Source organism: Aplidium turbinatum, chromosome 11 (genome assembly GCF_918807975.1).
Source record: "Aplidium turbinatum chromosome 11, kaAplTurb1.1, whole genome shotgun sequence".
In the NCBI taxonomy this organism is placed as follows: domain Eukaryota; kingdom Metazoa; phylum Chordata; class Ascidiacea; order Aplousobranchia; family Polyclinidae; genus Aplidium; species Aplidium turbinatum.
The window spans coordinates 11481050-11508950 of NC_137482.1; the positions used below are offsets into that span (position 1 = coordinate 11481050).

Consider the following 27901-nt stretch of genomic DNA (forward strand, 5'->3'; position numbering starts at 1 on the left):
GCATCAATGGGCTATCTGGCAAACATTGCTTAAACTTACGATGATTAAGTGCATTTGCAAGAATCCAATTTACTGTTCATCTTACGATTTCTATCACATTAGACATCTTCAGTGACTTAACAACGATCTTTCCTTAGTGTTATTAAAGCCATTTAAGTCTGACATAACTCTTCTGATAAGCACAGTTATTAGTAGGCTAATTGCTTTGCATCCGTAATGCGGTGAAACGTTATTATAAGGCATTTCTTTGCAAGCACGTAAGTTATGTAACAATCTTTGGACAGTTCTTCTAGAACAAAAATATTTTTGCTAGATTCATCAATGAGGGACGAAGGAAGAATGGTTGAGGGCCACATGCAGCCCGATGGGCCGTGGCTAAGAATCGCTTTTGCTGATACTGTACAATATCTTAGCTGTCTACGCTTCTGTTTCTAACAATAACGTTGAGAATGTTTGATGGGCGATGCTTAAGTGAAACGAGCCGGATCTGATCAAAGGAGTGAAAGGACTGTGATTTTCTCATTCTTGTTTTAACTCGGTTGGCCACCATAAAAATATATTTCATGCGGTAGTTTACTGTAGCCTACGTGAGTTGAAAACGAAATTGTTTTGAAAGTTTCAAAACATTTTAAATTTTTATTCCAACGAATATTGATAAAGTAGCCTGCAAAAGTCACATCAAAACGTAACAAAAATAAATAATCCACACACCGTACCACACAAGCAAAGCACCTGAATAGATACATTTGAAGTAAGCTATTCAGTTTCTCCAAAGGACATCCATATTTCCGACTGAAACGTTTGGTAACCGTTTTATTTAGAAAAGATTAAGGTAGGTTGTTGTTTTGTGGTAGAAATGATACAAATAGGCCTATTATTACTGAACATTTTACAGTGAGCTATAGGCTATGTTAAATTAACATACATTGCAGAGTAAAAGTTTGTTTCAAAAGAAAACAGTTCTGGTAGGTAGGTTACAATACTTCTAGGCATATGTTACTGGCTTTTCGAAGCGAACACATCTTTTCTAAGTTTGCCAGTGTAAGCTACGGTTGGGTTTTGTGTAAACAGATGTATCCTAATTAAAACTTGCCTCAGGGTGGTGTTTATCTCACTGGACGGTATTTTTATCCTGTTCTTAGCTACGCAAACAAAGTCGTCTTATCTTTCAATTACTTTCTTTACTGACCAGCTTACTATTTAATTTGAAACAATTGCTGCGAAAATGGGCCAACTTCGCAAGCTAAAACTAACTGAAACGAAGTGACACGAACGCGTCGACAAACTCAATTTAATACAGTTGGTAAATATTTGCTGAAACGAATCGCAAGAAAGCGAATATCTTAGATGGTGTCGTCTGTTCAAATATTAATGACATCGATTACTCCACTGGTATTAATACACAGAAAGTTTAAATGCCAATCTTATAAATTGCTGACTAGGTTAGAATCTATGTTTTGCATAGCGCCTAAGTCATATATTATCACCGTTTGAAACAAGCTGCCACGGAAATCTACAAAATCATGTTACCAGTTTGACCAATATTGCTAAACCTCCATTGAAGGTCACGAATCACGATCGTGTAAATTTAAACAAATTAGGCTGCAATAGCCTATCTAGATCCCAGTTAACCTGATCAGATAACCTGCCACTTGAAGCACATTCAACATTTGTTTTTCAAAGTGCCACATTATTAATATTATGAAACCAAATAAGCCACGGTTTGTATTTCTTCGCGGCTAGCGTGGACGGTAACCGTAGCAACGCCATAAAATTACTAGTTTTACGACAATGCACGCAACAATTCACAAACAAAAATAAGTTTCGGCGTAAATCCAACGCTCTCAGACATAAAAACAACGCAAAAAATAAAAACCATGGCATTTTTACAGAAATGTGAAAGTTTAGCGATATTTTTCAAAACAATTCATCAAAATAATTCAGCTAGGTCTTTTTACACTGATTCAACGTTTGCAAACACTGAACCCACGTAAAAAACAATCAATTTAACTAGCTGATAAGGTGTCTGAGAGCTATACTACAAAATGAGTGTCTTTGAAAGATGAACAGTAATATGAGTTAGGCCTACAATTAAACAGACAACCAGTCTAGTGGGTATACTGGTATAGCCTACTGTAGTTGATCTTTAGATATAAACAAATGAGCAAGTTAAAATAGATAGTCTTGGTAGTTGTTAGGTAGGAAATATTGAACACTGTGACGCCAGAGATGAAGAAATGGGCGTATAGTCGAAAAGCTTGAACAAACCTGAGCATATTACAGCTAAAATTGAAATAATGGCAAGGTGTACGATAGTACGGTACACGGTGTAACATGACAGCAGCGTAAAAAGAGTGCAAAAATTCAAATTCCTATGGCCACGGTAAAATCAATTAGTTGAAACCGTTAGCTATAAAATTTTCGTATGCCACGGTTGAAACATAAGTTACTACAGTTTTCTGTAGGCTTGCATAGCCTACAAAGTACCGTATACAAAATGATGGAAATAGGTATCACAAGAGATAAGATTTTAAAACGACGGTTGTGCCATTGCACAATTTGACAACACATAATGGCTCAGCAAAGGAATTTAATATATTTATGATGTAGTTGACAAAGATAGTAACAGTGATGTTGTAAAAGTTAACTCAGACAAAATGACACAAATTATATTCCACCTGTGCAAGACTTAAGCAATTTAAAAAGCAAAAGTTTAACTCGAACACAAAGCAACACGTGCAGTAAGAAATTGAAAGACCGCGCAAAAAAACAAACATTAAAAAGGGCAAAAGATGCGACTACAGAACTGCGTGGATATTCTAACAATGACAGCGGAAGAGTTTGATCCACTATTTCGCTGAGAAATCAAGGCATTCAGTGTCAAGCACTGCTGGCCAAGTGTTTCTGACACTCGCATGAAAGACTTTTTAACTGCATGTAGGTTTAAAAAAAACATTCGCAAAACGTTTAAAATCAGTAGGATTCGAACCCCAACTCGCTGTTCACTGAAGCAGCGCCAAACAACATGAGCCGCGTGCAAAACTGCAGCACTGGTAAAAAACGCAAAACAATTTTATTTTTCACAATGTTTTTACAAAAAATAATGGCAAGCTAAACTTAAAACGGCAAGCTACATGAGATACGTAGTTGGCAAACTTGCCAAGCATTGCGCAATTTGCAACTAAGAAATTTAACAAAACCTTTTCAGCATAATCCATCATCATTGCAATGTAGCCTACAACGTAAAAATGAAGGATTTTGCTGTCTGAGATATCGGCTTTAAAATGAGAGTCAAGTCTACCGCACAAACACAATTGTCACTTAGATGTACAAATAAATTAAATGTGAGTTATGATTGCCAAACTTCTCATGTTTCAGTGAATGTCATTTACCAAGGAAAGTATAACAAAAAATAAAAACAATTATGGCAAATAAAGTAGGTGTTTAGTTCGATTCTTTCGTAATTTCGCTGCATTTGTTTAGTTCTGTTTTAAGATGATTGATAGCTGAGCTTCTTGCAAATCATAGCCATTTAAGGAAAAAGGTAAACACTTCAGTGGCAATTGTTATTATTTGCATCGCCACTTTCACAGTATTTTGTTGCGGTTTTTAAACCCCATTTCTTTTGTGGAACCCTGAGCCTATCATAAAGCATCATTTCCATTTTTGCAAAGCCACCGATCAAGTAGGTTACAGCCAGGTAGAACACAGATATTGCCAGAGCGTACCAACGTGCAAACGGATAGACGGTGAGCATGCAAGTACATGCAACAACTATGAGTATCCACGTGGCAAAGGCAAGCAAGAGAACAGGCAAACGTGAGTGTTGGACGGGACGCTTCTTCGATCTGAACATTCGCGCTGAATTATCAGAAACGGAATAAAAATCCCGAAGAAGTCTTTCCTTCTCGTTCCATCGCTCCCGGCACCAACTCGCAAGATCGGCCTCATCTTCAGGGAGCTTTAACATATTATGATAACAGTCATTTTATTTTACATTCACTGTGAGAAAACACAGTTTTCAATACACAATGCAACACTACAGACAGCTAAATACAAGAATGTAGGCATCGGGTTAGTTGCTTTCATTTTAATAAGTCATTGAGGGTTGGATACACCAACACCAACAGTCAACAGTGGGTTTTTTTACCGATTAGTTACTTGATAAGAACTAACCTGTGCATGGCCGCAAAAGGTTGTGATTTCTAGTTTATCGTCACTTTATTGTATTATTACGTTAAATGTCGAGTGGTTGCTAAGATGCGTTTGTCTTTGGTTTCAGAAAATCACCTCTTTACCAAAATTGTACTAGTTAACTAAAGTTGTAAAGTACTAACCGTAATCCGCTTATTAAAATCGCCGATCACTGATATACAGACGAAATTTGCGCCAACGAAATCTGAATTATTTAATCAAACGTTAGGTAAATTAGCTGCTTAAAAGATTGGCTGTAGGTGCATCCACCCATAACTGTATTGACAAACATCGCGGTGTGCGCTCGATCGGTATCGAACCAACGTCCTCTTGATCGTCAAGCAAGTGCTCTCACCATTCGGACAAATACATAAAATTTCATTGTTTTTCTCGGAAAACTTAACAAATGTTTTTGATTGAAACCAACAAAAGAAAACACGACCCAACAGAAATGTAAAAACAAAAGCTTTGCGTTCAAGGTGGTAAAATCATGAAAACCGCAAAAATTGCATATCTTATAGTTACACTAACTACATTTTGTAGCGCAATAAATTGGAAATAAAAAAAAGGTGTGACTTTTATAGTAATGTTGCAAGGCGTTTCATACCTCATCAACAGAATAGCGCTTAATGTAAAAGTGAACTTCTCGAGGAACTTCTCCAAACAACAATTCTTTTTCACCAATTGGAACGTTGAAAGGATAGGCAACGGTCACATCGTGAACAGAATGTATACCGCTTACTGAAAGCAAATATCAGTGTCAAAAGCCAGCACCAGAGATCGAAAAAAATATCGATATCTCAAACACAGAACAATCCGTGGTTTTGGTAACGGGTGAATGCTGATAGCGGTTTACCAGTTGTTGTTGGACATGACAAAAACAAATTTTGCAATCTTTTCGATTTTATCCTTAGCAATCTATAACGTAGTGAAATCCCGGTCAATAAACCTCCTACGTATTAGGAAACAAAGTGGCCCATTAAATCAGATAGATAATATAATCTAAAATACGTTACGACATAGATTATATTGATCCGTTGAGAAAAAAATTAAGCAGGTACTATATATACTGTAGGTACCAAATATACTGTAGTTACCACAGTTTTTGAGGTTGTGGCTGCCTTACGTAACGTCACTCGAGCATTACGTCATGCGCTCAAGAATATATTTTTGCAAAACATAAGTTCGCGCATGCACCTTAAATATACCTTGGCTCTGATAAAATAAAAACATGACAAAACCAAAAACTTCAAAATACAGTACAGTGCATTGGCCTTCAAACTGTCATTCCTTTTTGCTGAAAATGCAGCGCATCGGTCTTCATGAAAATGTACTGTAGTACATGTAGCCGTATAATTAGCTTTCTTTGCTGTTGAAAAGTCGGTAAAAGAAAAAAGCAAGCTTCATGCTCAAGTGACAAAGAGACCACCAGCCACTGCACAAAATCTTATAGTCCTACAAAAACGTCTGGTAAAGCATCTAAAGAATGTCCAGCTTTTAATTTGGTAGTTGAAAACAACCAAAATTTAGGTCATTAGAAGAAATTTAAATTGGCATACTGTTTCGTAACGTATTCACGAAGTAGGCAAAGCCTTTGGTGCGAGGTTGTAAGACGTATTCAAATACAGGCAAGTCATTCTTCTTGGAAAACTCTTGGCTCTTCCTCTTGTTGCTCTCACTTAAATCTGTACCTGATGAAACAATGAAACAAAATTTTTTAAAAACGGCGCCATAAGTTTTTTTATTTACCGTAATTAATTATTTACAGAGGCCGACCGCTGCTTATATTTCGTACAAATATCGTAATTTCACAAGAAACAATATAGATAGAGCCTGCTGCATATGTGAAACTCCTTAAAACATTTTTTTATTTATCTGTACAGTATATAGTGAAATCAAGTGTACATCAGTGTTACAAACGTGATTGAGCCTTTTTGTTGTATCTGTGCACGCATAATATTCCAAACTATACAATCACACAGAGCAAAAAGTAGTGTCTCTTCATATTCAGACGCTTCTAAGACGACTATTAAAAGGCTACGATAGTACGATGCACATAACAACATAAAGAGTATTCAGTCATAACAAAACGTATCTCGTTGAGTAGAAATAAAAGAAATGGTCAAAATCTTCAACAATAAACATCTGTCTACTCGTAGTAAGTAAATTATATGAATCCCTTATAAATGCCATCTCTCTTAATGATGATGTGCTCTGCAAACAGGTAAAAACTTGTTTCGTCAAAAGGTTAATTACACCCGAGTTCACAAATCTGACCAAAATTTTCATTACGGTACCAGTCGAATAAACTGCAACGTCTATGCGATGCTGTCAATGTTATGTACTTTCTTTATCTAGTAGAAACTTAACAGCACTGGTCAGGGTTGAGAAAAACCCGGGTTTTTTTAAAAAAGCCCAACCCGCCCGGGTTTTTCTAAAAAAAACCGGGTTTTTTTTTTTTTTTTTTTTAAAAAGATGCAAAAAAGGTAGATTCATGCTTATTTCACCTCAAAACTACTTTTTACAAATGAAGTGCCTTTCACTCACAGTACATGCTTGCATAACTCAATAAAATAATGCACTAGGGCTGTTGTTGCTTGAATGCTGCATCACCCATTAATTTCAAGATCAAGCTGGATGTTGCATCATCCACTGATTTCTATACCAAGTTGATGCTACCGTGGTAGAATCACATTATTGCATCATTTGCTTTAGATTTGAAGGCAAGGAGCATTTATGCCATCATGTTTAAATATTTTTTATCATTTATATTATACGAGTAATGGATGAGCAATTGAGCGATTGCTGGCCATTTAGGCAAATGCTCTGAAACAGCCATGCGTTAGAATCCAGAATCTGTCATTGGTAAATAGCCTCCTAAATTGCATTTCACTTCATATATACAGACTACAGTAGAGTAGTACTTTCACCAGTTTAACTATAAGGCCTTCTTACATAAATGAGTTTTAGTATAGTATACACAAAGTGGCATTACTTGATTTTTGTGTACCGTACAATATCCACAGCGTTTTCAATTTATTCTTTGAAATTTACTTTACAATCACATCCTTAAGTCCCAATTTAAAGTTTGTTTTAAGTGCCTTGTAGTGTTTTTGTTCATTTTTTTAATTTTCTAATAAAAACTGGACAAATATGATGCTCTGGGTTTTTTTATGTTTTTTTTAAGTGGGTTTTTTTAAAAAAACCCACCCGGGTTTTTTTGGGTTGGGTAAAATACCGACAACCCTGGCACTGGTGGGGTAAATTTAAGGTAGGCTCGAATAAAAGGTAAGAATTTGGAGAGAGAAAGAGTACAAAAATATACTTTTAATATACAAAAGCCCGGAATGGCCCGTTTCGGTGAGTCCGATCCCTATTCGGTGACTTTTTTCATTTTTTTTTAAATTATTGGGTACCGTAGCCTAATTATCATTGCCGTTTTAGGGTTATGGGTTAGAGGTTAGGAACTCACCGAATCGGACTCACCGAATAGTAGCAGACCCACAAAAGCCGTCAGTTACATCAACTAGCAACAGCATGCAAACTTCTGGAAACATCGCTCGTTGTTCAATCACGCATATCGTGCTGTGAATACATTTAACCAATCATGTAAAGTCATTCGACGAATCGATGTTCCTAAATAGCTCATTAAACCGCTGTGCTTATGTTTTACAAGTAAGGTTTTAATCATACCTTCCGGAAAGTATAAAATATTTGGCTTTGAGTTCAGTTCAACAAAATAGCTCAAAATTCTATTGATATGACCCTGATCCGATTCCCAGTTGCGATCTAGGAATATGTACGCAGCCACTTGAGTAGCCCAACCTGTAAACAATGAGACTTGATCAACATGTTGCAGAACTTTTGGCAGTATCATAACAAAGCAAATACTGTAATATTGTTTGTAAACGCATCTCTCAATGACATATATACAGGTAAAAGAAACAATTGAAAAAAGTTTAGTCTTACACAATTGCATAAACTTACCAAATCCGGGAATCCATTTTAACATCGATTTTAAAGCAACTTTGTGGCGATTTAAAATCTTCGAGTGAAATGCAAAGACGAAAAAAAATATCCAATCAATCCTTGTCCTGTGATTCATTATCACAACAGTCTTCTCGTGGCGCATGATGGGATCGCCAGACACAATCACTTTTGTTCCAAGAATCTTCTCTAGAAAACACACTTCATCTTTTGAGAGAGATTGTATGAATTAAAAAAAGAAAGCATATGAAAGTATATACTCAACAAGATGGTCCGCTTTGACGAACAAATAAAGTGTAGACTCCGCAAAAGACATACATTTCACTAACCTGATGAGTGTGCCATTTGTTTTGAAAATATAATACATACCACACAATGCGACGGTTTCGAGCTAATGTTTTCATCGGACGTACGACATCTATCGCGTTTTGCACACAACGAAACTGCATACTCTTGACCCAGCTCCCCAGACAGCAAATCAACCGTTTTTACATTGATTCAACGTTTGCAGACGTTAAATCAATGTAAAAAACGATTGGTTTGTTGTCTGGGTCAAGTCTTGCCGCGTTCTAGCGGATATGGCATGAACTAAGTAAGATGTGTGGGTACCTCCGCACAAGAAACGTAGGCTACTGGAAGTTGATTATATTAAAAGAAAACAACAATCTGCAGCAATAAATATTCGATTCTTAGCTTTTATGTATGACCCAGAGGTCTAACTTTTCATCAATCCAAACCACAAGTGTTAGCACGAAGCTAGTTTTAGATGGTGTTACCCAACACATGTAGATCCCCATTTCCATTTTTAGAAAGATGGTGAGTTTGTCTTACAGTGTGGTTACACTGATCGATGAACAACCATGAAACTAGCGGAGTTTTTTAGCTAGTAGAAACGTTTCTATGTTGTGTGCACTTCTTTTATGAACGTGGTGAGATCGCTTTCAGTGCAAACCGGATGAACTGCAGATGCCTTCGCAAGACGTCAACCAGATAATGCAAGTCACAAAGTAAAATCGGAAATGATATCCTAGACAAAAATAACTTTAAAACTTCATGCTGGTAAAACGAAACGAAATGTCAATAGAAAATTTAAAAAATTCTAAAACAAGAATTGCCAGCTAACCCCTTACTGGCTAAAGTATCGTCAGCTAAAAGCGGCCAAAATAATCTTGAGATTGAAAAGTGATGATTATGGCAGAATAAGCATTTTGTGCAAAAGCACTAATAAAAATTGTACCCAATTATATGATTACCAGCACTTTGAGTAGGCTACTTAACCGTGAACTGTGATAAATTAAATCAATGTGAAACTGTTAGGGGTCTGAAACAAACTTACAAGGTGATTTTTGATTTTGCATCACATTTTCAGAAAAAACGAACTCACTTTTCTTCTAAAATAAATTAAAACCAAAAAAACTAGTTTCAGTTGAAACGAAATACAAATGAAAGTTCGATTTTTAAATAACTTTTATTTCCAACAACCTCAGTAAGCCATAAGCATGTAACAAATTTTGCTTAATTCATGTGATATCGTTTGTGTTCATATATTTAATTCGGAACCAAGGTAACGTTCCACCAACCGTTGTCGTACTGCACAACACTGGACTTCACAAACCCCAAGTCACACTGGATTTATTTAGATGCATCATTTAGTCAAGTAAATGTTAGTGCTATTAAAACAACTATTGGGTCATTCCAGCTCAATTCACCCAGTGCTGTTAACACCACCATCACCGATTTACATCAAATTTGGTTTGTGGTTAGGTTTTGGGCAAAAACGCATAAATTTTAAATTTTATCAAAATCCGGCCAGTGGTTTTGGAGATATGGGCCTGTGAAATTTCGTATTTTGGGGGAAAATTGGGGTACCCGGCTTATTTCAAAATGCCATTTCTCAGCAACCACTGGGTGTATTTTAATGAAATTGGTGTCATTTTGCAGGAAATTGGTCAAGGATTTCATTTCTGTGGTTAATTTTCAAAAATAAGCATGTTTAGGGGTAATGACCTTTTGACCTTTGCTTTGACCTTGATTTTGACCCTGTGGATCACGTGATACAAAAAACTTGTCTACATGAAAAATATTCCTTGATACCATCTCTATAACATATGAAAAAATGGAAGAGGTAATATTTTTAGTTTAGCCATAGTTTTCATTCAAAGAGGACGATATCTGTGAAATTTTCATAAAATCCGGTTAGCTTAAACCTTATATTGTAGAATAATTCTTGCTGCTCTTGCAACAACAGTGTACCAGCTTCATTTTTAATATGAGAAATTGATTTTGCCATACTGTTATAGCATGGTCAGTCTGATAAGGTATATCGTTATCCACAGACGCCGAGTTTTCAAAATAGCTGGGCTGGCGAACACATACTGTCACGTCATTAAGGTTATTTTGTGCGTTTTACAAAAGGGCGATTTTGCTAGGTTGTTGGGCTAGCCTAGTTTTACATTTAAGTCTATGTCTCCTCTAACACGATTTGGAAACAAGTAATAAATATAATTGGTACGCAACAACGTCTGGTCCTGGTAATTCAGTTCCGCATATTTTTTGTGATTGGTATGTGCGGGTTGCAGGACGAAACTTGCGAGTTTAATATCAGTGACGTAACAAACGCAACTGTGATGATTGAGACGACAAATTTAGAGCATTTTGGCAGCAGAGTTAATTGATAACGTTGTTTGGGAGAAAATTACTCCTTTGAAGAACAATGCTACAGTTTTTACACCGATTTAACATCTGGCGATGTTAAAACGATGTAAAAGCAGTGGAAATTGCGGTCAGACTTTTGCCGCAAATGAATTTCCTCACAGGTTTGCGCAATTTACTTGATTTATAGCACTGGGTTACCAGTAGCAGAGTGGAGACAAACGGCGCGGCTGGACACTTTTGCTCCTTTAACGGCGAATCAACGTTGTTTGACGTTGCATGAATGTAACAATAACAATAATTGACAAAAACTAATCGCTTAATTAGTAGGTCTAGTAGGGCCCAACATACAAGGAATTCAATTTTTCAATGTCAAGCCTGACTGGATTTTGAAGCTTGCAAAGAAAAATTGAAAAAAAGATTCTCGTTGGCAAAGACAAAAAAAGAAACACTAAAATTCCATAGATTTGTTCCGATTTCTGAAACAAAGTTATTCGCGTACAAACTCAGTGCTCAAAAAAATTTGCCTGAAATAGTGTCAGTGAGATGAAGACCTTGCACTTGAAGCATTGAATGAACCTATCAACATCGCAAAACAGACATATGTGTGCTGACTGCTGTATATATGATTATGAACCGTGGATAGGTTTGGTGAAAGACATTTCTGATGAGTTTGGAGACTATCATGTAAACTTTATGCATCCTCATGGTCCAGCCAGAATCTTCTACTGGCCTTCCTCTGCTGATAAATGCTGGATCGATATTAATAACATTGTTTGTATCATTGAAACTCCTTCCATGATTGCATCTGGCAGATGTCGTTACACTATTTCCAAAAACGATACAATTAAACTTCACAGGTTGTGTAAAAACTGGTCAGCTCAGTGATTGCTGTCTATGGAAAACTTTCAGAACCTAACGTTTTGTCTGTTGTGTCTTGACTAAACTGTGTCATTTAACTCATTTTTATGCAGTATTAATTGGGAGCGTTTATGTATTACATCATCAGAATTTGAGATATTTTACCTCTTCCCCCATTTGCCATCATTTCCCAATGTTATAAGCTTATTTTACAAAAAAAAACAAACACCCCTCATCATCATTTTGGACCCATTCTTTCTGATGATGCAATGTGCATATCATTCCATTTGTACATACCATATAATACTATTTTTGAAGGTGATTTTAAGAAAATTTGTTGAAAAATCATGAGACATGCAAACTTTGAGTGAAAACTATGGCTAAAATAAAAATATTACCTCTCCCATTTTTTCATATGTTATAGAGATAGTGCCAAAGAATATTTTTCATGTAGACAAGTTTTTTGTATCACGTGATCCACAGGGTCAAAATCAAGGTCAAAGCAAAGGTCAAAAGGTCATTACCCCCAAACATGCTTATTTTTGAAAATTAACCACAGAAATGAAATCCTTGACCAATTTCCTGCAAAATGACACCAGTTTCATTAAAATACACCCAGTGGTTGCTGAGAAATGGCATTTTGAAATAAGCCGGGTACCCCAATTTTCCCCCAAAATACGAAATTTCACAGGCCCATATCTCCAAAACCACTGGCCGGGTTTTGATAAAATTTGAAATTCATGCGTTTTTACCCAGAACCCACACACAAACCAAATTTGAGGAAAATTGGAGATGGTGGTGTTAAAAATTTCATTTTTTTTGGGTGATTTGATGTGGAATGACCCTATTGTGCTATTGATGCAGAACACATTTTTAAAAACAAATTAATTTTAACAAACGAATCAACACACATTTTGACATGATGAATATGAATGATTTTCACTTTTGCAGAGTAGATTTAAACTTTTACTTTACTAAACTAAAAATTGAAATTTTAATCAATTAACTAACTTTTAAACTATGTAACATATTTTATTAAAATTAATAACTCTTAAATGATAGTAATGACAAATTACATGCAAACTCACCAAATATGAACTTCGCAGCATGCACATGAAAAATAAAAATAGCCCAATAAGTATTAGAATTTAGTAACAACTAAAAATAAACTCATACATAGTAATATTATTAAAAAAAAGGGGCGATTACTTTAAACCCGTATCAACGTAAAGTCAATCGGGGATCCGCGTAAAGCAGATACAAAAGTAGCTATTTTCAGATCATGTAATTGTAACAGGAGGCTGGCTTGACTGGTCCCAGGCTTTGACGTATGTCAGCTTATCTGACCCCATTGTTTGTTGTTTACATTTAAATAGTTCGCCGAATGCTTAATATTCTCGTACTTTTTATTGTTGCAACTAAAGTTTGTCACTTTACTTTTATAATGTAGCCTATGACCTAACTACCTTCATAATTTGCATAAAAATTGTCAATAGGCCTATTACTGCTCGTAGACTAATTTCGCAGACTAATTTGTTTCTTGGCAACCACATAACATTTTTAGTCATTTTTTTAAAGTGAACTGCTGTAAATTTTACTGTACTATGCTGTTGATAAAAGTTGTACTGAAGAGGGTTCAATACCCAAAATCGCGATATGCAACAGAAGAATTTCCAATTGGAAAAATGCAACAAAAGAATTTCAAATTGGATTTTGTCTCACTTTTATGCATGTGCTCAAACAATTAACATGTACTCTAAATGGTCGTCGTTTATATTATAGTGTTCACATGTTTCTTAAATAGCAATATTATATTGACTAAATAGTTGAGTGCTGATGTTTTGAAATGTAAGTATCACACTAAAGTTAATGACACTTTTGTTACAACTCTCAGTTTAAGACAACTGAATCCTTTTTCATTAATTGAGTTTCAAAAGTGCATTTATCCACCATAGAGACCAAAAGACCAGAAATATTCAAAAATTTATTTCTAGTTTAAATTGCAGCCATTTTACATCCATTTGTTAAAGTCACGAAACATCTATTAATTAAAAAATGATATTGACACTTACCACTAAAACAGATAACCATGTTGATGCAAGAATTTCTGTCAACCGTCGAAACAGCCAAGGCCATACAAATACCAAAGGCAAAATGGGCCCATATATAAAGATGGCTCCATAAACACTTGTCAACCATGTAAATCCAATGGTCAATAATCCTCCAGTCATACCATAAGGAACATAAGTGTGATCTAGCATGTTACAGCTAAGTTTACATTAATCAATCAAGAATTGAAAGAATGCTGATTGCTGACGCAAAAGAAAGTATTTCAAAATAACTTAGCAAGCACAAAGAGTCTAATAATGCAACAATTATTTTTTTTTATAAATAAATAAAAAAAATATCAGTAACTTCTCAAGTATATACATGTAGCTCCACACAAAGTGAAAATGACATGACTTTTGACTCTTTTGTCATTTCTATTTTTCATTGCACTTATTTGGTTCTAACATTGAAGAGTCAAGTTGGTTCAATAGGTAAAAGTTATTTTTTTGTTTTGATACAGCTATCACCAGTAGACAGTAGCAGAAAATCAAAGGCAAACATGCCAGAGGTGGAATATGGAAACATTTTGCTGGTACGTTAGCCAAAAACAAGACAAATATATTTGTCAGGTTTCGTCCATAAATATTTTGCAGTTCCCTCAACCATGGCTACATACAAATACAGGTTCGACCTGATTTGTTACATTCTTTAACATTTTTCCAAGTTTTGATAACTATGTGGTTGACCTGTTTTGCTCCCTTCCCCAGGTGACACAATGAGCTTCAACATCACAAGGATTGGAAAAATGAAGACAATCTGACTTAGAAAATTTCAGTCACACTGTTAGTCACATGCTAATAGTGTGACTGAACATTTTTTAACTTACTCTTGCTCATTTTTTTACTGACTTCCCTAAAGCTAAAGCAACAAAAAGCTTTTACAGTAAATTATAAAGAGTCAGGAAAAAGTGTAAAAATCTGATTTTAAGAAAATTTCAGTCAGACTAATGATCACCAAAATCTACAAAATGTGAAAAACCAAGCAGCATCTCCAGGTAGCCACGCTTTAACTTTTTTTTTGGTAAAGAAGGATCAGATTTAACAAAATTACTCACAAGAAATATGATTGAAATAGTATATAGCCTACACAACAGCTAAGATGCTGAAAACGAACTGCTAAAAGACTGTTTATTTCCTTGCACCATTGTGGCATCATGAATAAAATGCGTTCTATTTGCATCTACATTCTACATACAGGTCTGCTGTAAATATCCATGCCACAATTTATTTTTGCAATAAGCCTAGATTAGGTGTTATTCAAATTTCACTTTTGGACATTGTTTTTGATTCACCTAACAAAAGAACCAAACTTTTAAGTTGGTAATCAGCAACGTCTACATTCTACAAGTGTTATAAAAGCAATATAAAACATACTTGGGTAAAAGAACAATTTTTTCGTAAAAGTGTGAGGACTGGTGAACAGCCTCATTCAATTATGTCATCTGCAAACAACAAGTGATTCAAGCAACGACAATCAACATCACAACCAGCATGGATTTTATTCAACCTATGATTTTTCATTAATGTATAAAGCAAAATGACAGAGGCTAAGAACACCACCTTGTCAAACCCTATTAGTAACTTTAAACGACTGAGATATCTGATCAACCCATTTCAACTGAAGTGTATGCTGACAAGGCTATGCCAATATTACAAAAACATTCATGCCATTACATTAACTTTTAAACAGGATATGATGATTTTTTTTATCAAACGTTTTAAATGTATCAATGAAAACAAAATATATAACTATTTTTTTATCCGTGCCTGCAGTGTAGTTCTTTAGCAATTTACACAGTAAATGTCCATTTTTATCCTCAGTAGAAAACTTTTGACAGATTCAAGTAATTATCACAAGTAACTTGACTTTTAACAAACTTTTTCGAATCACAATTATTGCTACGTGTTGGGAGTTAAATCCTAGACAGCAAATCACTCGTTTTTACATTAATTTTAATGTTTTTAACGTCTGTAGACATACCGGTAATCAATGTAAAAAAATGGTGGATTTGCTGTTTGGGATAGAGCTATTTAAAATGTTGTTGTAGCTCCCGCGAGCTTTGCACATGTCGCTTAAGGGCAGATTGCTGCTAGTGGTGCCGCTACACTGTTTTCATACCTCAGTCCTCAGCTATATACGTCGGTTTAGATTAAAAACATATCATATCATATATAATCATACTAAACTAGCCTGATAAACATTGTCCAATGTCCATCTATCAAGTTTTTTATTGCCTTTTTTATTTTTGTACATTTTTTTTCTCAGACACCAGTTCTTCTTGTAACTTCTTTCACATTTTCTTCACTTTTTTAATTTTTCAAGCTGTTGCAACCATACCAAATCCTTGTACCTACGATACCGTATTTACGGTAGTAAGTTTTTCGGTCTTAAACACGATTTCATTTCGCATTTTTTCGCTTCTTCCTTGTTTTAGAGTTTAGACCCTTACCATTTTATGCTTATAGGAAGTAATAGTTTTCGCTTTGATGGTCGAAAAAAATAAACATGAATCTGAACAGATCAAACAAGTTACGTTAAAAGGTTTACAAAGTTAAAAATTACCTCACTGAGTGAAAGTGAATGATAAAACGTTTCGGAAATGGGAAATTCCCACTTTGTTGAGCAGTTGAGAGCTTTGTTTTGGGCTAGGTTGAGGGAGATGATTTGTTTGTTTGTTTGTTTGTTTGTTTATCTTTATCCTGCATTGCGGGAAAGCGGACTTGAGCGCTATGCATCGGTGTACGCCTTCCGACGTACACCTGACCCACGCTGCAGCCGACGACAATGTCTGTTTCCGGTTGTCTACTCTGCTTATGACTTTAATTTGGAACTACCCATTACTCGAAATCGATCACTGGGTAGAGGCAATTGTCGTAAAGTTTCTTGCCCAGAGAAACAACAGCAGGTGCGGGTGGCTGGAGTCGAACACGCAGGCTCTCGACTGTGAGCCCAACGCGCTAACCACTCGGCCACTGCTGCCGACAAATCTATATTTCAAATTTATATGTCTCAATTCAGTTTTATTTTTCTTTGTCAGAATGCAGAATGGATGGATGGTCATTTTATTTTTGTTTGGATGCGAAACGCCGAAACGTACATAAAACAAAAACGTACAGTGTGCATCCAATGAGAGAGTGCGAAAGACCGTAGCCCTGAAGGCGTAGGAGGTCGTCGAGTCTGCACTTTCTCATTCAAATAGTTATACAAAAGAAAGTATTGCGTATTTAAATATTGTAGCAAATTGACACGAAAAAGAAGAAAGGAAGAGCAGAAAAAAAACAAATACGGATACAGACGCAAGAAATACAAAAAATAATAACAATGGACATAAAGTCAGGTAGTGGATGTCGCTTCTATAGCTCTTGATTATTGAAGAAGTGTGTTTTGCACATTTTACTGAAAAATGTGTAGCCTCACGACCTACTAGAACACGGCCAAATATGTTGCTATTTGAGGAAATTTCTAAGAGTCTGAATTGTTACAATCATAGCTATGATAAACCTGTCATCTTGCCAGTGGCGTAGCCAAGGGGGGGTTTTGGGGGTTACAACCCCCCCTTTGGCACGCGTGTGACGTCACGATATTGAGAATGATGCTTTCAGTCTAAAAAAAAATTGCCTAATTTAAAAAAAAATTGCATTAAAAGAGCGAGTTTTGCCAATACCAAACATTCAAACATCTCAGCCAGGAATAGAGGGATTCCACGGTGAACCAACAGACCGTGACGGGTTGAAGCTTGAGCTGAAAGTCTAGAGTCTAGACAAACTACAGTAGCCTACTGCACACTGCACAGATTGTTCCGTTAATATTAAAACCAGTTTAACACCATCATTCAGATTTATTTTTAAGTCATGAACACAGAATAGGTTACATAACCACATTATCACCATAAAAACAATTATTCAGCCAAATATGGAAACTCAAAACTAAAATAAAAGTTTGCAAGGGAAGGTACCATTTTTGCAGTCTAGAACATTATATCGAAGTGTATTCGCTCAATAAATAAAGACTTTGAAGTATAGACAACTAAGTCACACCAAGGCAGAGCACTGAGGGCTATTTTCCCCTGAATTGGATAGAAGTAGTTGTGTGTACTTTTCAGTTTTAGTTCATCAACAACGAAATGGAGACAAAAGTTATCATTCAGAGCTGCCTCTTGTACACAGTTGTTTCTATATTTAAATTGACACTTCACTTCCAAAAGTCCAAAATTTTGCCCGGTTTCGTACTTGTCAAACATTTTTCCATCTAGGGAAGCTCCAAAAAAGTTTAACCCAGGATTGACTATTAGGCGCTGTCAAAAATCTCCACGTCTCTGTTTAGTTGTTTTCTCATCTCTTCGCGATATAACCGAACTGCATGCTTCTCCTTTGTCAAACCGTGGCGAACAGCTGGAACATGGTGTAGCATTGGTGGTTTAAAAATTGATCTTAAAAAGGAAGTAGTCTTCCGCTTAATAATTTTTCCAAAATTTGAGGATGTTAGTTGTCGTTTTCGGCTATTGTGCCATAAAACTGATTGAGACTGCGAAGTTGTTGCCTCCTCAAGAGCATATAATAATAATAATAATCATGTTTTTATTTTGCGTCCCATTGCGATAACATACAATACACTGCGATCACAGATGCAATACAATAGACGACAGGAAGCAGCAAAATGACATATAGTCTTCGAGTCAGCTGCTTCCTTTATTTTGGCTTGCCACTAAGTGTCTTTGCCGAGGCACAGCCGCGTGCTCTGGAGCGGTGTCAAACCCACGTCCTTTCGAACGTCGCGCAGACGTTCTCACCACTCGGCTACGCAGCCGACGATGTGCTTCCTGTAAGCCCGTGTACAAGCATGTCTTCATTTGATGCATCATGATGTTTCAAAAGGTAGGAAAATGGTGCATTTGAAGCAGAGCATGCTGCAGAGGCTTCAATTTCGCTTTCAAGCAAGGGACGTTTAAGGTCATTGCATCTGGCATCGAATCTGCGTGATGTGATGGTGCTTTTCACCCTCTGTTTGGTCCGGGCGGTCTCCGCTCTTGTAAAGTTGTAATTTGTGACTGGTTCTGCAAAAATGGCGTCGACTCTTGGTTTGTGCCACTGTTGCTCTGTGCTGGTGCAGGATAAAGTTCCTGGGAACATTTTTACATCACGAATGTGAAAATGATGCATCTTGTATAGCAACGCAGTAATGTGACTGCATCTACCACCAAGTCTGCAACACAAAGAAATGCAAATTAATACCAAACAAAAGTTTATGCACGGTAACAGAACAAAGTATATATACTATGTAACCAAACGTGGTAGGCCTAGTTTTAGTTATGTTATCCATGTTAGTAGCATAAACTGCTTCATATTACTACAGTAGGTAGGCTACGTAAACCGCATATAGGCTTAGCTGTGATATTAAATGGCTTATGCTACAAGCAGCAGTAGGCTAACCATAATATGGTTAATAAAACAATAATACTCAAAAGTGTAAAAAGACTAGTTTGCAACTACATTACAATTTAATATCACCCATCCAAACTTTCACATGACATAGAAAGAAATATTTAGCATTATAGATTGCCTACAACCATTTACTTACCCTGCCTTACAAGAGCACTTTGCTTTCTGTATTACTGGAGTCGATTGCTTCATCTGAAGTGTGAGTTCATGCGGTTTATTAGTTTTTCTCTGACTTGGCCAACATTTTGCCTTGCAGATATAACTTTGAGAATCTCCACGTTTAGTAAAAATTTCACGCAAATAATCTTCAATGAAAAACTGATAACCTCCTTTGAGAGGTCTTGCAGATGGTCCAATCCAGTCTGATATTGATCTTATATCAAACGATGGTACATATTGTAAAGATTATGACCAGTTATTCACTTCCATCGTAGATATTTAGCATCGAAGCAAATTACTTGACTGGTAACAGAGAGGGTTTCGCAATACAGTACCTGATTTCCATGCAACGATTCAACCTCTCAGTGCGCATTGAAGCGTAACGTGGAATCCCTCTATTAGCAACAAGAAAACACAGAGACTTAGCTTTATTTCCGAAAAATGCCGAAGAAAACATGATCTTATCCTTTTGCTATGCTACCGGACAGCACCATTTTACAGGAATATTCGTACCCACATTTTTGTTGAAAATGCTCTCAGAATGCACCAAATTCAAAGTAATTTTTCAAAATTTTCTGGGGGAGACCCCCCAGACCCCCAGCCGTTGGGTGGTCAAAACCCCCCCTTTCAAAATTCCTGGCTACGCTACTGCATCTTGCCATTACCAAAAGTAAGTAAAATAAGTAATATTTGCACCTAAACATATGTTTGGCTTGTTTAATCGGAGATTAGGTATGTACGTTGAGCATAGTTTACACAATAATAATGTAATATGAAAGACTTTCCAACTGCACCCTGGAGGGAGTATCGTTTGGTGCAATTGCATGTTCCATTTAAAATATCAAGGATTTTTTGTGGATTCAATGTTGTAAGCTGTTCATTTGATGTGTCAATTTAAATTTTAATTCGTTTGTTTTTCGCCAAGTTTAGTTTTGCAAGTAAAATATGGCTATTGGCGAAACATCCTGCTATACTAAAAACCTAACGACTGTATGATGAGACTACCTCCAGGATGCAGTTGGAAAGTCTTACATATTTTAAATTATTATTGCATAAATTGTGCTTAACATACATATCTAATCTCTGGTAAAACAAGCCAAAAAGATGTCTAGATGCAAATGTTGCTTGTTTTACATACTTTTGTAAGTGGAAAAATGACAGGTTTATCATGGCTGTGATTGTAACAATTCAGACTCTTAGAAATTTTCTCAAATAGCAACATATTTGGCCGTGTTTTAGTAGGCCGTGGTAGCCTTTTTTTCATGTTTTTTTCTTCATATTTTGGGGTAGAATGTCCCATACCTTGATTCCCATTCATTTTAAACTTTTTTGAAATAATTGGGTATTTGCCAGTTGAGTATAAAGCGAATTGGAGCTTGAGCGTCGGGTGTTATACGAATGTATAGCTGATACAATAGGATGTGTAAAGAAAGTTTTCCGGTAGTTTGTTAATATAAAATTTGAACATAAATTTGCTTATTTCTAATTTGTAAGTGGAATTTACAGTTAGTAGGCCTATTTGATTTTCTTGATAGAGTGGCAGTAATTTTGTTTTCATTCAAATGCTCCTGTAGGCTAACGATTTTAATTATCTTATTTTGTCTAACTTGAATTCTATTCACGTATTGAAGAAATGATATTGTGTAAAAAAAATACAGTAACAAAACCACCAAAAGGAAAAGGTGGCAAAACCATAATGGTTTAAGACGTGCATGAAAAAGTGTTGAGTTTGACGATTTAAATTTTTCAACTAAATTATGCGTGATAGTTAAATGTATTTGTGAACGTCAATTCACTGTTGGGTAGGCTATGCTTAACTCATGTAAGCAATGATGGGCTACTCATGAAAAGGCAACTGGATTCAGTGTAGGCTACTTGTACGTAGCCTACATTTTTTGATCTAAATTTACCTGACACAATGTAGGCTAGGGTGGGCCAAAAAAAACGACTTTGGAATTTCGTTCCAATAAATTGGAAAAAGTTGCCATTTTCTGTATGATTAGCGATGGCAAAAAAATTTTTTTGATTGAAAAACTTTTAAGGGTCCCGCAAACGCCTCAAAGTGCCCCAGTTTTGTCAAATTTCGCAAAAAAACGACATAAAACGCCAATAAGACCTTCTAAATTACCACCAATCTTCCTCATATTTGATACGCGTATGAAGCAACTGGATGCGCAGCATATTAAAAAAATTTGATGAACATGGCTCAAATACCTTGTGAGATATTCATGTGAAGAAGATGTTGGAATATTGAAAATTTCAACCACATGGTGGCGCTGTAGTTTTATACTTACTTTAGGAACTGGCGACACACTGAAGCTAGCGACACATTCAAGGTATCAATGGAAAGGCAATTAGCAAGGCTAAGCGATCATTTATTAAACTTGGCCAAACTAATATTTGATGACGTCATTATGACGTCATACTATTTAAAATTGTCTTTCTGCAATTAATCAAATAAAATGTATTCAAAAAAACTATGGCTAATTGACGAATCACCTTTGCTAAATCTCAACGCTGGTGTCCATAGACTTGGATTTATTGGAAAGTATCCTCCATGTGGGAAAGAAGTCTTGCTTCAGTTCCATGGTTATCACACAATTAAGCAAGAAGAATCTAAAGGTACTTCCCCGAAACGAGAAGCAATAATTCTAGTTGTCGAAGATATTAAACAATGGTGGAAGAAAGCAGGAATCGGTCTTAAAACCACAGATGCTATAACTTACATGGTCAAGAAGTTGACAGACCGGTATGAAAATTTGAAAAAATGCAAACACAGAGAAGGAAAACAAAGAGAAACAGAAAATTTTAGATGATCTGCAAGATACGCTATGGGTTGTTAAGAAAAACGTAGAAGACGATTTGAGAACGTCTACCAACCCTAAGAAAATGGAGGACTGGCATTATCTTGAAGCAATCCGGGGTAAAAATTGAAAAGCCACTTTGGGTTCTTTAAATATTCAAGAGCAAATAAAAATGAAAAGAAAGAAAACGAGACAAGATCAAGGTATAAAACGTAAACTTAAAGATGTTTTAGATACACCACTTCCGCAAGATTTGTTGCAATCCAGTAGTTCTTCAGAAGAAAGTGGAGAAGATCTGGATCAAATCTATGTGGGAGATTTGTCGGCAAAAACAAGCAAGACAACGGAAACCAAGAAAAAGCAAGTTCTTACACCCCAAGTTTGCAGCCTGGCAGGCAAATATTCTTTGTCGAACAGGCAAGTGTTTGAAATGGTAAGTGCCGCGACGGCAGAAAATAGTCTTAATAACAAAATTCTCTCTGTAAATACTGTACGCCAAAAGCGGATGAAATTTTCTACTGAAGCAGAAAGAAATCTCTTAGATAATGAACTAGCTGCAGCTACTGATTTTTTCACACTTCACTGGGACGGGAAAATATTTAAAGCTCTCACTCACTGTGCTGTCAAGGAGGAGCGAGTGGCCGTGCTACTAACCACTTCTGAGGGAGACGAGATATTACTCGGAATAATACCTGTGAAAAATGGATCTGCAGCTGAAGAGCACTCCAAAATTCTAAATCTGCTAATAGAAAAGGGCATAGAACTAAACAAAATAATCGCATGCGTATTTGACACTACCGCAGTTAAAACTGGTGTAAAATTTGGCATTGTGAAACGCTTGGAAACTTCCTTATCCCATGCACTGTTGGAATTAGCCTGCCGGCATCATGTTTACGAATTGCTTTGTGGTGCAGCAAGTGAATCCGTCCTCGGAAAATTGTCTACAACTGGAGATAAGAAGAAGACCACAGCACCTTATGAACCACTTTTTAAGAAGCTGTGTTCTGCTTGGAATGATATTAATACAGATACACAAAATCTCGAACTCTTGATAAGAAGAAACCTTCACGCACTTTATTCCGCCACATTGAAGAAGCTAAACAATTTTTGAAAAGTTGGTTGGAAAATGACACAGTGTTAAGACATGATTATTTAGAAATGGCCCAACTTTGCTACGTGTATCTTGGTGGTATTCTTCCACGAAAATATATGCCATTTAAGCTGCGGACACCGTCTCCCTACGGTACCATCATGCAAGATGGATGTCTAAAGTTCTCTACGTTATGAAGTTAGCAATGCTTAAGCTATATTTTGCCCATGACATAGACTCCGGAGTTTGACAACATTCTCTACAGCTTTTACTATGCCAAAGCGTGGCTAACATGCATGTTTGCTTCCAAAGCTCCCTCAAATGACTTGGATTTCATCAGAGCACTAGAGGAAATCTGCAGTGCTAAAGGAATATTGCCCTATAAGTTTTTGAAGATTGTCCAACCTGCTCTAGATGAGATTCAAGATCACACTTGGTACTTGAGTGAACGGCTGGTAGGTCTTGCTCTTTTCGATACATCAGTGGATAACTCAACCAAAGAAGCAATGCGCTCAGCTTTGTTGAAATACAAAGAAAAACCTCTTCAAAAAAGTCAGGAGATGCCACAATGCTCTTCATTCTCCAATAAGCAATTGAAAGATTTTGTTGGGGCCGACACATATAAACTTTTTAATCTTCTACATTTCCTTGATAAGTTGATAAAACTGTCAGCGTTTAAATGGCCTGAATCACCAGACTATCAATATACCGTATCTGTTGTCAAGAATCTGTCAGTGGTAAATGATTGTGCCGAAAAGCACTTGGCATAGCAACATCTCTTCATGGTCCTACAAAGCCAAAAAATGAAAAGCAGCTACAAGCAACATATGAAGTGATTGATGCAGTTAGAAAATTCCAACGATCTGCAGCTCCTGCATCTGAACGAGTAACCAAAAAAACTTTGGCTGATTTCTTGACTTATAGTGTTGTGCATTAGCATCAATTACTGTCTGTATAAGTGTATAATTACAAACCACGTACTTCCGATTACCTGCATCCAGGGCCGGATTTACCAATAGGTTAGGCAGGCTGAAGCCTAGGGCCTCAACGTCCAGGGGCCTCGAAATTCGATTTCAAAGTTTGTAATTCTTTTAAAAACTTGACAAGTTTAAACCCTACCTAAAGTACCTATATATATCAAGCTTTTCAGAGTAGAAAATTCTATACACAAGTTGCAAACAGTCATTATTACGTCGTTACTCGTTTGCATCATAATAAAGGCAATTATTGCGCGCTTTCTGCTGGAAGCTTCTTTGTTAAAGTGCCGCAGTCTTCTCTGCAAAAAACAGTATGAAATAATCTAATGGTTTTCTTGGAGAATCTAGTGTTTTTTTTTTTAATTTTGAGAGTGGCAGCATCAACTTTCCTTCTGTTGTTAACGAAGAAGATTTAGATGATTTGCAGGAAGAATAGGGAGCTTTGCCTCAAGCGTGCAATGCTCTGCAATCTGCATGATAGTGATAACCTTAGCCCACCAGAGTTTTGGCTAAAACTGAAAACGGACAACCAAGGTTTAAAACTTTTAAAGGAAGCGTATCTGGAAGATGTTGACCCGAGTCCCAACCTGCTTGAAATGCTATTGTGTTATTCGGTTACACTAAATTATTTCTCATTTACATTCTATTCAATTTCTTTGTCAAATTATATGGTCACATTGCGCTAGTTTCATGCAGCCTAACAGGTACCACTGAGAGTCACTCAGCCATTTCTTTTATGACAGAACAATAGGCCTAGGCTAGCCTATACCTTTTTTTTAAATTGTGATTATTTTTGTATTGTAATACTGTTACTGAAAATGTTTTTACTCGTAGCCTTGAACTATTTATTGGCTTGAACTTTTCTTGGTTGCACTGAAGTTTAAACGCCCTTGCTACAAGAGTTTATTGATTTCAAAAGTTTTTCCTATTTTTAATCACCCGGGAATAAAGTTTATATTTGAATAAAACCACAGGACTTCACTTAAGGATCGCAGCAGCACATGATTTTTTTTTTCTTTCATTAATATTACTGAACATCAGCCTATCTTGTTTCAACGTAATTTGCCGATGCTTGACATTTGTCACATTAAGAACTGGGAAGCAGCTGACTCGATGACTGATATAGTCTTTCGCTGCTTCCTGTCTGTTGTGGTATTTAGATAGCTATGGTACTATTTTATTCGTATTGTTTATAATTGTACCGTACTATTGTCGCAACAGACGAAATAAAAGGTTTCTCTCTCTCTCTCTCCCGAAACTAACTGATGAGCTTCTATGTGCAAGAAAAAAATTAACACTGCCTTTCAATATGTGGAAGCAATATTAAGACTGTTTCTAAGCTCAATGATCACTAACTGCTCAGGAAAGAGATCTTTCTCAAGGCTCAAAAGCATCAAAGATAAACTGAGATCGACAATGTCTCAAGTTGCATGATTTTGCTTTGACGAAAGGTAGAAAAAAAAATTAGTAGCCTAGTCTTAGGCTACTCTATTTGATTGCTGTAACTATTTCTTATGTCCTCGTAAACATTGGCGTAGCCAGGGGGGGAGGTTGGGGGTTTCAACCCCCTTTTTGGCACGCGTGCGACGTCACGATATTGAGAATGATGCTTTCAGTCTCTTTATGTCTCCAAAACAAAGCTTGCCTAATTTTAAACGAAACTGCATTAAAAGAGCGAGTTTTGCCAATACCAAACATTCAAATATCTCAGCCAGAAATTAGCAACAAGAAAACATAGAGACTTAGCTTTATTTCCGAAAAATGCCGAAGAAAACATGATCTTATCCTTTTGCTATGCCACTGGACGGTATCATTTTACAGGAATATTCATACCCACATTTTTGTTGAAAATGCTCTAAGAATGCACCAAATTCAAAGTAATTTTTCAAAATTTTCTGGGGGAGGCCTCCAGAACCCCGCTGCTGGGTGTCGTTTTAGGCGAATACGCCGTCAAAAAAAACCCTTTCAAAATTCCTGGCTACGCCACTGCTCGTAAATAAACTTTACATTTATTGTAACGGTTGTTTGATCAGAGAAATTAAAATTAAAAGCAAAACTGCTTTAAACTATTTTTTTTTCTTTTAAGCTTAATTAAAAATTTGCACCCATGAATGTGGAAAATTAAAAGAACGAAGAGTTTAATACACTCATATTTTTAACATTAAGCAATGACATGTAAGTTCAGTTGTTTAGAGAGAATTTCTGAGCTCAAAATAGGGAGGGCCTCACAAATGGAATAGCCTAGGGCCTCTCACGGTCTAAATCCGGCCCTGCCTGCATCCAAAAGAAAATGTTACTTTAAACTGGGAAGAAAATATCACTATTTAAAAGTTGAACTTTAAGTATTCGATATACTGTAAAAGGCAAATGAATCGTTTATATAAACTCAATTTCCAATATATTATGTCATAATGACGTCATCAAACATTATCATGACCACGTTCAATACGCAATCGCTTAGCCGTGCTAATTACCTTTTCATTGATACCTTGTATATGTCGGTAGCTTCAGTGTGTCACCAGTTATTAAACGAAATATAAGATTATAGCGCTACCATGTGGTTGAAGTTTTCAAAACTTTAAACATGAATATCTCACTAAGTATTTGAGCCATGTTAATTAATTTTTTTTGCATGTTGTGTATTAAGTTGCTCCATATATCTGTCAAGTATAAGAACGATTGGCGATAATTTAGATGGTATAATTGGCGTTTTAAGTCGTTTTTATGCGAAATTTAACAAAATTGGAGCACTTTGGGGCGTTTGCGGGACCCTAAAAACTTCTTTATTCAAAAAAATTTTTTTTCCATTGTTAACCATATAGAAAATGGCAACTTTTACCAATTTATTGAAGCGATTGAAAGATAAATTTGAAAAACGCTCAAATTTGGCCCACCCTAATGTAGGCCTATAAACATAACAATGCCATTTTTGATATGCAAATATACAGTGGCGCCGGCAGGGGGGGCAGGCGGGGCAGCTGCCCCCCCAATGTTTTGGGCATCATCTTTTAAATTTTTTTTTTTTATTAATACATATTAATATTTTTTTTTTAATATTTGGATCCCAACCTCAAGTAAGTCAACTCAAGTTGCAAGGGGGGGGGGGGGGGGGGGAGGTAAAAGCTCTCTCTTTAAAAAGAAGTATGGAAAACCTTGATGACTAAATTGTACAGTAGATTTTAGTCATCAAGGTCATTCTTCCGCGCGCATTTTGACATTGGTTGCTTGCAGTGATTCTTTCACTTAAATAAAACGTTTTGTTTCAGTAGTTTTGAGTAGTTCGATTATTAAGTTGTAAAGGAGACTCAATTTCTCGAATGTTTATCATTTATGTTTCTTCTTTAATCTCAGCAGAGTATAAAACTTGTAAAAGTTTTTCATCCATACGACGTCATGAATGAAATTATATCTCAAATCGGCGTAATGACGTGACATCATCTAAACATTTTACCGAATAATAAATTAACAAATTCGATCGCCAAAAGTGGTTTGGTGGTGGTAAATATTACGTAATGAAAAAAATGTGATAAGGTTGGAAGACATTACGTCATGTATTTTCAATACAAATATGAAGTTTAAAATTTATTCTTTTGTTCATAGTCGTAATCCACCTTCAAAGCGGTACTACAA

General features: G+C 36.2%; 1 protein-coding gene across 1 annotated transcript; it reads right to left on the reverse strand.

Annotated features, from left to right (window-relative positions):
• Positions 1-1308: 1308 nt before the first annotated feature.
• LOC145779427 (lysocardiolipin acyltransferase 1-like) lies at positions 1309-13967 on the reverse strand. Its single transcript, XM_082591014.1, has 7 exons — positions 13763-13967; positions 9460-9465; positions 8182-8370; positions 7888-8019; positions 5754-5885; positions 4802-4935; positions 1309-3961 (listed from the first exon to the last, which is right to left on the reverse strand). Exons 1-7 carry the CDS (start codon positions 13953-13955, stop codon positions 3554-3556), a joined length of 1194 nt encoding a protein of 397 aa, XP_082447140.1. The 5' UTR covers positions 13956-13967; the 3' UTR covers positions 1309-3553.
• Between the last annotated feature and the right edge of the window lie 13934 nt (positions 13968-27901).

Bases quoted from the DNA above. Each gene is read 5' to 3' on its own strand.
- LOC145779427 (XM_082591014.1), bottom strand. From the start codon at position 13,955: ATGCTAGATCACACTTATGTTCCTTATGGTATGACTGGAGGATTATTG. The intron at 4,936-5,753 runs GTATGCCAATTT...ATTTGCTTTCAG, and splicing joins CGTGAATACGTTACGAAACA to TAAGCGGTATACATTCTGTT. The intron at 3,962-4,801 runs GTATGAAACGCC...AATATGTTAAAG, and splicing joins AGCGCTATTCTGTTGATGAG to CTCCCTGAAGATGAGGCCGA.